The following is a 14,719-nucleotide window of genomic DNA, read 5'->3' as shown; positions in this document are numbered from 1 at the left end:
GAATGGAGTGAAACATCTTTTCTTTTGCAAAAGAAAGTGCTAAAAAATAACATTAATTAAACTTAAGAGCCATCAAGTGAGTAAAAATGTGTATTGTATATAGTGATCCCTGATGTATATAATAAAACAATAATTATAGAGAAAAAAAATTAGTATAATAACAGGGAGTATTGTATAAAATGAATGAAATCAGGCAGGCCTTTAGTTGAACTCATATTAATAAAGAAAAAATGGGAATTACTTTATTTCAAACTTTAAAAAAAAGGAATTCAACGTGAGGTTTAGGAACGAGCTAAAGTACTCCCTCTGACTCATCAAATCATTTTTTTTTTCTTAATCTGTTAATTTAATTTTTTTTTCTGGTTAAAATAATTTATTTATATTCTACAATACAAACAGCTTAATTAATGAATACACATAAAGATAAAAGTAAATCATGTAAATAAAAAACCACAGGACAATTACGTTTAAAAAAACATAAATGAACATTATAGTTCATATTTAATGTCTTGAAGTAAAATAACCTGATATATTATTTTAAAAAAAATTCTAAACATCAGCTAAGGTTAATAAAAACGACGATGTTTTCTTATCATTGACTTGATGAGATTATAATATTGCACGGACCTCGAAGGAACAAATTTGATGATATTTCCGTCCCATGCCCACGACGAAGATCATGACAGAGGGATTTTGATAGGAAGAGCTGAATATCGAGTAGCTGCGCTTATCATTATATCTCTTAATTCTTTCACATGTAATGTAGGGTTAATAGTTAATTTTTTTTAGCAATCAATGGTTTAATATTGAATTAAGCAAACTCCACGGCTTTGTGAACAGGAAAAGTATTTTTATTTTTCTTATAAGCTCCAAATAATATATTTGCCTTTATTAAGTTAGAAGTAATATCTTCTGTCACACAAACGTTGAATTGGATAAAATATTTGACTACTCTCAATATTGGGCAATCAGCAAAAGCGTGTAGAGTAGAGTTGAACAAAAAAACACAGTCTTTGCTCATATAAGAAAATTTGATATTGTCAGTGGAAATTTGAAATTGTGCCGTAAATTTGGTCCTGTCTGAAATTCCAGAAATTGATCGGTGAATTCTTTCTTCCCATGAAAGAGGAAGATTTGAGCAGTATCATATATTTAATTGACACAAGCTTCACTTCCACTGAGGAATTTTGGCAAAAGCTTATTTTTAAAAACCATAGTTTCGAAGGAGTAAAATATTTAAGAGACTTGTCAAGAGGAAGACGGAATCTCCTATGCCTAAAGATAGATTCCCGGCTTAAGTCATGATAACTTAAAATTTCATGATGGAGAGCAGAGTAAAAACAGATTCCCAAACTTATTAACAAAAGTAATTTTTGTCCTATTTTCTCGAATTATATCAATTGTTGTATCTGAATGATAAGTAGGCCTTCCTTTCCATAAAATTCTCTGAATAGACGCTAGAAGTGGCGAAAAACTTCCAAATCCCGATTATTTAAAGGTTTGGATCCATTCAAAATATTTAAAGAACGTGAAATTCACCTTCCAGTCTCTCAACGGATATACACCTAATTCCTTCACAACCTTTTCGTAACATTTTGGAATTATACTAGATAATTGGCAAAGCCCACCGCCTTATTTATACTTTGGACGCTTTAAAGCAGGAATATAATTTTTATGGAAGAGACCCTTAAACCATTGATCTTTTTGCATCATTGCAGATTCTGCTAGAGAAGGAATGGAGGTAGCTCTGTATAATACAAGAGGAACAATTATCTATTATATAAGTCAATGCGTTTTTGTAGAGATAAATGACGCCATTTTTGGATCTGTTTGTTTACCATCATATTTAATCGTATCCAATTACCTCTTGATAGCTCCATCGGTTGTCCATTCGATGCCTAAGATGTTCATCTTCGGTACAACTCTACAAGCTTCGATTATTTTATAACTATCGGGCCTCCAAAATCCAAGGAGAACGATGGCGGTTTTCGTTAAATTCATTTCTAATCCTGAATTGACCTTAAATTTGTTAAAAAAAAGTCAAAAGAACTTTGATCCTATACCCAAGTTGAATCTCCAAATTAGATTCAATGATTAACGTTACATCATCAACATATAGGTCAATTAGGTGTGGAGTACCACAAAAAAGAGACACCAAATCCCAAATACTTTTTTCGAAATTTCATCGATGGCAGATATAAATAGCAAGGGGTGACTGGACATCCTTGTCTACAGCTCTTTCTTAATAGAATAGGTTCACTCATTCTACCATACAACGAAATTACAGAAAGAGTCGTTTGCGAGTAAAGCTCTGATATGAATAAAAAAACGTTCGGGGGGGTAACCTTTTACCAGATCTCATAATGTGGCAGAGACGTACAGATTCAAATGCTTTGCAAAAATCAAATGCAATCAATGCACCAAACTTGCCACTCCTATTAAAAGATTCAATTGCTGTAGCTATATTTCGTGATATATCCGTAATTTTTGTATATCTCAGGAAACCTTGTTTGTTCATCTTTAATATTTTGGTTTAAAATGGGTTCAATTTGATTAGCTAAAATACCAGACAATATTCTGTAAGCTTAATTTAAAGCTGTGATGAACCTCCAGTGATTGAAATTAGTGCCATCACCTTTATTAGGTTAATTTCTTCTCTTTTTCTTTTTTTTTAAACGGAGGATAACACCAAGGATTTAATGGGGTGTCATCTTAAATAATATTAAAGTAAAATTTGTATGTTTGTAGACGCCTAAAAACTAAGGACAATCCCGACTACTACCGCTCGTAGATAATAAAGCTAGACAAAATAGATGTAAATTATCTATGGACAGTAAACCTTTAAGTCCTTATATATTTTTCAGTCACATTTGAATCACCATTTTTCTTAATCTTTAATGACAAAGGTTTTTTTATTGGCAAGTGATTTTCAAAAAATGGACGAAAAATAATTTCGTCTGTTGATTAAGGTTTAGTTTATGAAAGACAAAACGCCTCAGGAAACTTTTAAAAAAGCTTGATAAATATTATGGGGACTCTGCACCTTCGATAAGAACAGTTTAAAAGTAGTTTCAAAATTTTCGGAATGACCATATGAGCACAAGTGACGCTGAACGTCTGGATGTCGTGTAGAGGTCACTACTCCAGAAATTATTGATAAAATTTATCATATTATGATGGAACTATTACAAGTGCATATTATTCATGCTATTGGACCGTTTAAAAATCGAGCTGTATTAAAAACGCCGATGATTGGCCCACAAAAAGTCATTTTCTATCACGACGATGCACCAGCTCACACTTTAGCAGCTGTAGTAGCAAAATTAATTAAAATAGGATTCCACCTCGTTTCACATCCCCCTATTCTCCAGACGTGGATCCCTTGGCCTTTTATTTGTTCCCCAATTTTAAGAAATGGCTGGGGGAAAAAAGATACTAAACAAATAAAGAGGTGATTACAGAAACGAATGGCTATTTTTCAGACTTGGACAAATCCTACTGTTCGGAAGGGATATGCAAACTAAGGCAGCGGTGGACGAAGTGTATAAACCTAGACTATATTGAAAAATAAAAAGTTTCCCCCCAAACAATTAAGTAGTTTTTATTTTTGTATGGACTTTTCATATGACACTCGTATAGAGGAATAAAAGAGGAAAGAAATGTCATAATAAAAATATATATTATTTTCTAATTTATTAAAAAAGGCCATAAGAAGGCTTGTTATTTTCTAAAAAAACGTAAATCGATAAATATAACTTTAGTATTTATCAAGAAAACCCGCTCGAAAATATTTATTTCCTACAATTGAAAGAAGCCAGTACATTTATCTATGCCCCAAGTCCGTCTCACCGTAAAACTGGCCCATTTAAAAAATAAACTAATTTCATATTTGAGTCGGAAAAGTTAATAACAAGGAACCCAAAAAAATCCGAGTGATTGACCTGTGTATAATTAATTCCGAAGCTGTGTTGTGATTTATTGAATAAAACTTCCTTATGTCTCATTCATTAAAGTGATAAAAAATGCACCTTGTCAAGTCTAGTAGAGCTGAGTAATTGATCAACAAATGGACAAAAGGAATATTTTATTGAGCAATTATATTCACACATTTGCAATTCTATTTACGTAGAGACTTTGATATAATTATTTAATTATACCTTAGCTAATTCTATATATTGTCTGTTGAACCTATTCATATAGCATATTTTATAAGCACAAACACATAAATATGTATGTATAAAAACAGGATTGATCTTATGTAGTGGTACACATTTTATTTTTTTCAAATTTTTCAGAAGTATAATTTTAACAAGAGGTTTTATGATGACATTTATTTTACAAAATCATCTGAAAATAGTGGTCGGCACAAGTTTTATTGCATATGTGAACCCTAAGCTCTAATAATTGCCTCAATATGAAGCCTAAATCCCTGGTAGACCTTGACTATGTAGTCAGACTCGAGTTGGTCCACTCCTTCTTGATGGAAGCCTCTAGATACTCGACACTCCTGTGAGGAGTGATACACACCCTCTTCTCGAGACGAGTCTAGATAGAGTTGTCCAAGGGATTTATGTCTGGAGAGGAGATTGGTCAGAATTTGAGGTCCCAAAAGTCCAGAGAGTAATCTCTCAGGAAGGTCTGGGTCTTAGCGGTGAGATGACATGGAGCTCCGTCTTGAGTGAAATCAAAGTTGTCCGCGAATCTTTGATTCGGATGAGAAACAATGGGCTCTTGACCGATTCCACAAATAATCCAGAACTATAAAGGGTTAGTCACAGAGAGAACTAATGTCCCCAACGTATTTAATGCCTAGTTTTCGGTGAGCATCATTGGGAGCAATGGAAGTGTTTTGCCTCCCATCTTCTTTGAGCCAAAGGGAGGGTGGATGCCGACAGTTGAACTCCTGTCTGACCAAGTGATACCTTAGATGAAAGCTGAGGGCAATGGTGTTGAGTTCTTGTTTCTAGCAGACTGGGCTCCATTTTACAAGGCCTACAAGACGTTGTGAACTGAGCTGATTCTCTCTATAAGATAGAAATATTTTGTATGTTTTGAAAAAATCAGAAGCCATTTACTAAAAATCCCAATGAAAAAAAGACATTAAACTTTACGATCCTTAAGAGTTTAATCATTTATGCTCAAAAATATTTGTATTGTTTTTCAAAGTATTCTCTAGCATGATTTATACACTTTTACATGCGCTCAAACCATTTGTCGAGCTCTTTTTCCACTCCAATTGAGATACCTCCAAAACATGTTTTTTAAATGCTTCAAAAGCATCTTCTGGCGACGAAAATCGGTGACCATGCATTTTTTCTTGATGTGCGGGAATAAAAAGAAATGATTGTGTGCCAATTCGGAGCTGTACTGCGGATTATCTATCAATTTGACGTTTTGGCCGTTGAAAAAGGCACTGGTTTGAGCCAATGTGTGAGAGCTTACACTGGCATGGTGAACAATGATTCGTCTTCTGTTGTTCGTTTTTCGAATTTCTCTGAACACTTCAGGCAAACAAATTGTGATGTACCCCTCAGAATTGAACGTCCTACGATGCTCAAGTGGAACAGTCGCCACATGACCAGTTTTGCTAAAGAAACAGGTGACCATTTGCTTCGAAGTGCTTCTTCTATGGACAACATTCGTTAGATTTGGCTCGTCTTCGAAGACCCACAAGGTTGATTGTTGTTTTGTTTCGGGCTCATATGCATAGATCCATGATTTTTCACCTATGACGATCTCATAAACGTAGTTTGAAGCACTGCGAGTGTATTTTTTCAACATTTCTTTGCATCAATCGACACGAACCTTCATTTAAGCGATTGTCAAATTGAGCAGGATCCAACGAAAAAAACCTTTTTTAATGCAATATCGAATGTATGCTGGTGGAAGAAATTCTCAAGGATGCTTCTATCTCACGGTATGTCACATGAAGAATTTGCATTATCATTTCACGCACAGCATCAATGTTCTCTGGCACAATGGCCGTTTTTGGACGACCTTCACGGAATTCGTCTTTGAACGAGCGTCTGCTACGATTGAATTCATTAAACCAGTCTTTCACAGTGCTATAGGATGGTGCTTCATTGCCATACAAAGATTTAAGTTCATCAATGCACTCTTGCCGTGATAATCCACGTCGAAAGTTGTCTAAAATCATTGCACAAAAATGTTCACGACTTAATTCCATTTTTTTGCCAAATTAATTTTTTCAAGTCACTGTAAACAACATAAATGATGGTCCTACGTTAAAACATTCTGAGTACGATTATGCTACTAAAATGTCTAACTTACGAAAGGAAATGTCAAATTGCACCTGGCAACACTAAGTGTACCCTAGGCCAAAAATCTATATACCAGCCTACGTATGAACTATTGGGCCGTATTTATGAATGAAAAAAATGTACCTGGAATTATACAATTTTTGTTCGAAATTGCTTTTGTATTGGCCCATCATATATATTAAGAGGTATCATGAATAATACATTTTGAGAAAGCACGAATCAAGGGGTCTGTCTCTACCATCCAAGGTTTATTGCACTCTAGAAAAGTGGGGTTTGGTCCTAGATTTTTTTAAAGCATAATTATTTTTTTAATAGATTTAATTTAATATTTATGAAAAATTTCGCTTGTTAAGATAATAATAAAAGTTTTAATTCATACGGAAACGTTCCAAGCAAATCCGGAGCTATTTCTATAATTTTTGTAAATAAAAAGAAAGCTTGGACCATTTGATTATAATATGTTATTATATGTATAAGAATAATAAGTCAAGTCGATGATCAGGAATGAAATTTCTTAACATGATTGTTTATAATGAAAAAGTTCATTAAAACAACCAAAAAAAAAAAAAAAAAAAATAGATATACAAGTAAAATATCAACTGAATTGGGGAACCTCTAAAATATATTTAATCGTCCTGATATTTGGCATTGAATTATTGTCTTTCATTGTATTTTAAAACCTCGTATACCCTATTATATATTTCATGCCAATGTAACTGCACTTTAAATATGAAAATAATTAAAAGAAGCGTTTGCATTTCTTCGTTGGGTTACTCTTTTTGTTTTGAACTTAGTATGCCAAGTGTTACTGGCAAATTAAAAAGCTTTGTAAAATCGTTGTGCCCATTAAAAGTCAAATTTTTCGTTCAAATAATTAATTAATGGACAGAAGTTGAATCATATTAGATTTTTTCCATAGCCAGCCACCCTTCTGTCTTCTTCCGTAAAGAAAAGTCAACTACTTCTCCTGCAAAATCCAAACTTTCTAAAATCTTTGTGGCATGCTTTCGAAAATACATTATTTTTACTCAATATATGTAATTGTATGTCCATTTTTCTCCATTTAAAGTTGCATAACTACATTTCCGGCAATTTTTCGATGAAATAATTGCACAATAAAGACTTATTATGGATATAAGTCATAAATTTCTACCACTCCATCCTAACATTTCAAATTTCCTCCCACTTAATTGTACATAATATAAGCTATTGCTTTGATTTATTATATAGTAAAATTAGAATCGAGAATGTTCTCCCTTTTGGCTTTCCACGTTGCCGTTGTCATCTCCCTAACTACTACTTAAGAGGCGGAATATCTAGTAAATCACTTTGGTAATTTGATTTTGTTCAGGTGGATATTACCAAAAGTCCCATTTATATGTATATATAAATGAAAGTATGTCGTAGATTAAGGCGATTTGGATTCCGATGAATGTGGAAAAGTTGTCATCAGGTAAGGCCTATGCAAACTTTTATTACGCAATTATGTCAACCTTAGGTCGAAAGTGTTTAACTAAAAGGATTCAAATAAGAAATTATTCGTTGTTTTATATAAAACAATTTTGATAGACATCTTTCTAAAATTAATAATAAATAATTATATAGTTTATTTATGAAGCAAAAAGTTTGAAAAACATAAGAAAGAGTTGAATATAAAGATACATATTTTAATCTTTCCTTTCTAATAATATGCGAAGAAAAAAAAGATGGGCTATAATTATTCTATCATTTTTGAGCCACAGGATTATATTTGGGGAGGGGGGTGTCTGTAGTCCATCCAGTCCATGCCCTGCAGACGCCCCACATCACTTTATTTCAAAAAAAGTATAAATTATTAGTTAGACAAATGACTATCAAAATGATTTAGTGCAAAATATAGAATAATGCTTTATTTCAATTTTTATTTACTAACAAATAATTCATTTTTGGCCTTTTTAAACTTTAATGGGAATATAATACATACTAAAAATGTCATTACAGAACAATGAAAATTTTCTACCCATACGATAACTTTCCCACCAAACCGTTATCGAAATTCAAAAAAAGTAGAAATAAAAACTGCCATATTATAGCCTCTTTAAAATATTAGCCATATTTTGTATTCGTTTATTTATATATTCCTATGTATATTTTATACAACTATGTCCAGTAGGCTACCAACTAAATCACTTTTTGTGAAAAAGTAAAAACAAATGTGTGTTCAAATGTGTTCCTTTAGATAAAAGAAATACGATTTACAAAGTTTGAATAATTTCCATGGATATTTAGAGATAGTGCAACGTCCCTAAAGTTTCGAAATTATATATTTTTTTGGAAAAAACGTTATTTTGTTTTAATATCATCCGTCTACTTCACATTAGAGCTTGTTAGTTAAAGTAACAAATTTAGTTCAGTTATACTTTTATCAAAAGTTTTTCATAAATATTTATAATAAATCATTATTTTCCTTTCTGTCTGTTCATCTGCGTATCACAGCCAATAAATAGCAACTGATATTTATAAAAATTTGCAAATATTTTAGTATATTAAAATGAACAAAAAAAAAGCAAACGTTTGATGACTTTTACATTTGTATAGCCAAGTTATATAAAATAAATCAAAAGATTGTGTCTAATAAAATAATATTGCAATGAAAATTTTGGGAGGATCTAATTTTATGAAAAAGGACGTCCAATGCCCTTTGAGGCCAAGAAATATATATTCAAGTTAATAAGTAATATTGCAATGTAACATATTGTATTATATTTAATAACAAATCCAAAGTATTCATTTGCAATTCTTACATTGTTTTTTTTCGAGTAACATAATATTTATTTAGACATTATAATTTTTTTTTGTAGTCATTATATTTAGAAAAATCTAATGTAGATTTATTAAAGTTTTCTTCTTAGAAACAGGATACAATGTTCTATTTCTTCAACTACTTGTAGAAGAAATTGCAACTGTGATTTGGCATTTGTTAAAAAGCCACTATATTCATGTATGAGCGCAACTCCTCTTTCGGCACGATTATTCATAACATTGATAGGCCCAATTATGTTTAATGCCTACTTAAAATGATGTAGTCAATTAGCTTTTAAAATAAAACTTATTGTCTTATCAGGGACAAAGTCTTCCAAATTTTTATCTACATCTCCTTCATAGAACTGTTGGTGCTCTCTATTATTTACTTTTAAAGAGCTCAGCATCTGCCTTTTTGATGACAAACTTACTCGACCACTAAAAAATGTTAGTCCTAGAAGTTCCTTCGACAAGTACAATAAATGTTTGAAAAAATTTCATGATGTTGCTTTGGAAATATGATTAGTAATAGTTGTTGTTGAGTATTTTATTGATGAGTTCATTAAATTAAGCTCGTTCTAAGGAGCGTTTGAGGCCTTAGATGCATTGATCCAAACTTTTATATATTTATATTCTTACTATAAAAATCCATACTTGTATTACTTGTAATCATCGTTCATATCTGGCAGTTAATTTAACTTCAGATTTTAACATCCAGATTCTAAGACAATATATGACTTTTGATAGCCAAAGGGTATGGTGCATTGTATCAGGTTTAATAAATTTTACTCCTCACTTAGAAGCAGTACCAAGAAATAATATGACTAGCTCTAAGTATTCTTTATTATCGTCCCTTGCAAATATATTTTCGAGATGTTCGATAAAAAAGTAAATGGTGCCATGACGGTATGTCGTCAACAAGCAAAGCCACCTCTTTATCTGCTATTCCGTATTCGTTCTTTGTTATATAAATCGATTGCAATTTTCATTGAATCTTTTAAATAATGGAACTTCGGAAGAAGATGTGCCACCCAAACATTCTTGGAAAACAGTCCCATTAATTACATGATATTGTGCTTACATGCAAATGGAAATAATATTTCTATAAATGCTGATAAACGGCATAGGAGACTCATCCTTTGTACCTCATGGTAGTGTCCTTGGACCTACCCTCTTCTCGGTCTATAATAAAGACCTGTGTGACAACCTCGGATCCAAAATATATATGAATTCTAACGACACAAAGCTTGTATGCCACTCAGAAGAGGAGGCCAAACATAATCACAGAGAATTTCCGAGGAGGAGCGACCGTTGGTGAATTCCTGTAAGTCTTAAAAAGAGCTCCTTTATGATATTTCGTGGCGGTGCTGTTGATCTTGGAGGGATGAATAATGTGGGTGATCTTGGAGTGCTGACATCTTCTAATATGAAATTCTGAAATATGAAATTGATGAAGAAGCTTTATGAAGTATATGTTACGCCTATTTTAAACTATACTTCTCAGCTGTGGAATCCAATGTATAGAAAGGAAATCGGAGTTCTTGAAAATTGTACAGAAACGCTTTAGTAAGATGGTATGCGGTGATATATCCTTAGAGGTTGGTTTACATCTAGTCGGGCGGTTGTCGTTTGAAAGGAGGAGGAAATTTCAGGATGTAGTTATGATCTTGAAAGTTATGAATGGACTGACTAATTGTAATACCAAGCCCAAAGTATGTAGTAAGGTGTACAACACTTCCGATTTTTACTTAATTCGCCCATTGGCAAATACTAGTTACCTCCAACATAGCTTTTTTAATCGAACTATACGGATATGGAACAGTCTCCCCGAAGAGGTGAGAAGAACGTCTTCACTTTACGGGTTTAAGAGGTTTTTAAAGAATAACCCTCATCTACTTTAATTCCACACCAGATTATATCATTTCATTTTACCATATTATTAAATTAGATTTTATGATATTGGTTTATTATACTTTATCATAATGTTTTATTATATTTTATCATGAGTCGAAAATATGGATATTTTTTTAGCCACTAGTCGAAACCAAACAAATAAATAAAATAAATTTTAAAAAATAAGTAATAAGAACATGACACAAGCTCCAATATTCCTACGAGTGATTGAGCTTGTAGTGTCAAAACACAAGGTTTAACTAGATTTAAAAAAAAAAAATATTGCATTGTATTATTTCTGTCATTTGTTTAGATTAGCAATTTACTGCGTAGTTTGTCAATGCTATGTATTGTTCTTAAATTAATTATGCATTCTATGGGTGGTGCTATCTTAAATTCTTAGGGTTTAGATTAAAAAATGTTGTTTCTCTCTAAAAATATAATTTTGCTAATTTTGAGCAGTTTATAAAAATAATAAAATTTTAGTTTCAAATGACCTCTGACGTCATTTATTTATAAAATTAGCTCCTACTTGTTTTTCATTACAATATTTTTTATTATACACAATTTCTTGATTTATTTTATAAATTTGGCTATCTAGATGTTTTTCAAAAAAAAAAAAAAGGTAATAAAAAGGTCATTAATGTTAAGTTCATCAAAATTGGGAGGTGTTTATTTTGTTAATCTAAGTAAATTTTCAAATTTTTGTAGATTAAGTAGCCGTTCATTGGCTATGATACGCATATGAACGGACAAAAAGCCAAAATGCTTCATTTTATATAAATATTTTTATCGTTCTTTTACATACGTAAAAATGATTTACCATAAACATTTATAAAAATCTTTGATAGAACTTTAACTTAACTAAATTTGTTTCTTTTATTAACAAGCTGTAATGTAAAGTATACGGATGATATTAAAACAAAATAACGTTTTCCCCTAAAATATGTAAAATTTCAAAACTTTAGGGCCGTTGAATTATCTCTAAATATTCATAAAAATTGTTTAAACTTTGTAAATTGTATTTTTTTATCAAATGAAACGCATCTGAACCCTTATTTTTTTTCTTTTTCTGAAAAAGTGTTTTAATTGGCACCTTAATATTCTGCTATTATTGATGTATTATTTATTTCCAGGCATGGTGATGATTTAATTGTAACTCCGTTTGCACAAATTTTGGCAAGCCTTAGATCCATCCGAGCCAACTATATCCATATCACCAATGTACCCAACAGGTAAAAATCTTTTTTTTTTTTTATATTAGGTACTTACTTTGCTATTCATACCGTTTTATTTATGTAACTAAATTATTTGCTTACAGAGTTGAACAATAAAGCTCTGATAAGGTCTATTTACAGATATGATATTTGTAATCGTATGTTTCTAGATATATTTGATTAATCAATACATCTTTCTTTCAAATGTGTTTTTGGAAGATTTGGGATACTTATCCTTTATTAATATTAGCATGGATTAAACAAGAGATCATAATTTTCTGGCGTGTTATACATTAGTCGTCATAAAATTCCCTTCTTATTTCCTATGATTTAGTATACTTACTCCCTTGCATGTGCTGAACAAGGAATGTGGGCTTCAATATTTTATTTTTAAGAGCTGTTTCACTCTTAAAATATATTATTTTTAAATATTACTTTTTGTAAGAATACATTATTGTTGTATTGCCTCAGGATTTCAAAAATGTTATCTGTGTTATGATAAAACAGATTATGTTCATATTAGCTCCCAAAGAATCTCAAAGAGAGACAAATAGATAAGAACCATCAAAAAGTTTCAGATGATCCGACTTATCCTTCGAATACTATGAAATATATCATGCTGAATTCCTTAAAATATGTAATAAAGGTGTGTTGCTATTCCATATAGCCTGAAACGATATGCATATATAGGATAGTTTATTTGTAAGGGGTTTCTATGAAGACCTTTGGAAAAACAATGTCCTTGGAAAATTAGTTATAAATTCAGAAAGCAATAAGTCTTTATTTACTGATGTCAATACCTAGCAAATGAAGATGGAGCACTAATTAAATAGAATATTAAAGAAAAATACAGATTTGGTCATAGCTTTCGCAACAAAGCAAGTATCATTGCTGGGAAAGGGATCACTCTATTAATGATAAATTATGTTGCGAATCTTGTTCGCTAAAGTAATAAGAAGATAAAGCTTTGATACGAAAAATTGTACAACTGATCAAAGAAACATATCAAAATTGAATGGTATATTATAAATATTTTTGTTCTATACTCTATATTAAAGATAAGTCAAATAGTATTGTATCAAATCTTTTCTATTATTGTTATTTTCCCAGTCTTTTTAGCTATGTTTTTTATAATGACGTATGTATTTTGTTTATTTTTGCTGATCCATCCTTTGTTAGTGTATCCCATGCATAGCATGTACATATAGTCTTCATTGTCTCTCAATCTTTTCTCGGAAAAGAGAAGGAAAACAATAGGAATGCATCAGTCTCAATATGATATCCCGTCCTAAATATGTGAGAGACGTGTGAAACGAATGTTTAATCCGTCTCATGTAACAATCCTTGCATAGACATTATCTCGTGTCTTCATTTTTTGCCAATCTTTAAACTTAAATGAAGATTGTGGGCAAACTCTTGTATGAAAGATACTTAAAGCTTTACTAAACTAATTCAATTGGTAAATAAAGGTACTTTTACAGTAAGATTAGGCAAATGAGTCTTTCAAAAGGGCACTCTAAATTTTGCAACTTTTTTAATGACCGATAAGAGAGATGTGGCAGATTCAAACTTTTATATTAATGACTGATACAATCTTAAAAAATAGCTTCGAAATTTGATGGCAGCTTGGCAATATTTTCATTCTCAATTTATCACGTTGGATATTCACAGTTTAATTAGAATATTTTGAGTGCAATCAATCAATGCTCAAAAAACTAATAACTGACTGATCTTAAAAACGTGAGAGTTGTTACTGTTTTGAGATACAAAAATTGTATTAAATCAAGTAGATTGTACAAGTTATAACTAACAAAAAATGAGATGAATTATTTTAAATGAATAATTTAGAGTAGAAGCCTTTGTGCTACATATAACGTAATAATTGCATTTCCCATTAGAGGGTCCATATACATATTAGTGGTATAATTTCGAATTTTCCCATGAAAATTACCCAATACTTAGTATTTTATGGTACATTATAAGTATGTACTCTTTAAAATACAATAAATTTTGATTAGTTAAAATGATATGTTAGCATCAACTAATGTTGATGCTAACATATCATTTTAACTAACCAAAATTTATTTGAATTTGAATTTAGACTTTGAATTTTGTTGATACTTATTATTAAAATATACAGTTCTATAATAAAAAATAAGTCGTTATGAGACGTGTAAATTTTAATTTTTACAATCTGCATATTTTATACGCTTCAACTTCTACGCAACAATTATATAAAATAGTTTGTAAGGTTACTTTAAAAGCATAATTTGGCCTTATAAACAGTAAATTTTTGGAATACGAGCAAAATCCTTGTTATAAACGTGTTCCATAACCAAAACTTGCTCCCGAGTAATAAAATGAAATGAATTTCATAGTTGTCAGAATCTGAATTATCCTTTATTTAACCAGGGCCTACAAGATGTGCCTCTCAGATACTACTTATGACACTACCTTATCATTATTTCTCAAAAAGTAATCTATTTTTTCTTCCCATCGTAGAATTTACATTCGATTAAAAGAGGATTTCATTGAGGTTGTATAACA

The 14,719-nt window shown here is 31.1% G+C and overlaps 1 protein-coding gene across 1 annotated transcript in view; it reads left to right on the top strand.

The window, feature by feature from the left end:
* The window catches only part of LOC121114791 (3',5'-cyclic-AMP phosphodiesterase, isoforms N/G), a 308,647-nt gene that overhangs the window by 226,768 nt on the left and 67,160 nt on the right, over window positions 1-14,719 (top strand). Inside the window, exon 4 of the mRNA XM_071887232.1 lies at window positions 12,092-12,190. Within this exon, the coding sequence (XP_071743333.1) occupies window positions 12,092-12,190 (99 nt within the window). The remainder of the gene's footprint in view (window positions 1-12,091; window positions 12,191-14,719) is intronic.

The sequence above is a fragment of the Lepeophtheirus salmonis genome, chromosome 3 (genome assembly GCF_016086655.4).
Source record: "Lepeophtheirus salmonis chromosome 3, UVic_Lsal_1.4, whole genome shotgun sequence".
Taxonomy (NCBI): Eukaryota; Metazoa; Arthropoda; class Copepoda; order Siphonostomatoida; family Caligidae; genus Lepeophtheirus; species Lepeophtheirus salmonis.
This window is presented reverse-complemented; position numbering and strand designations above follow the sequence as displayed.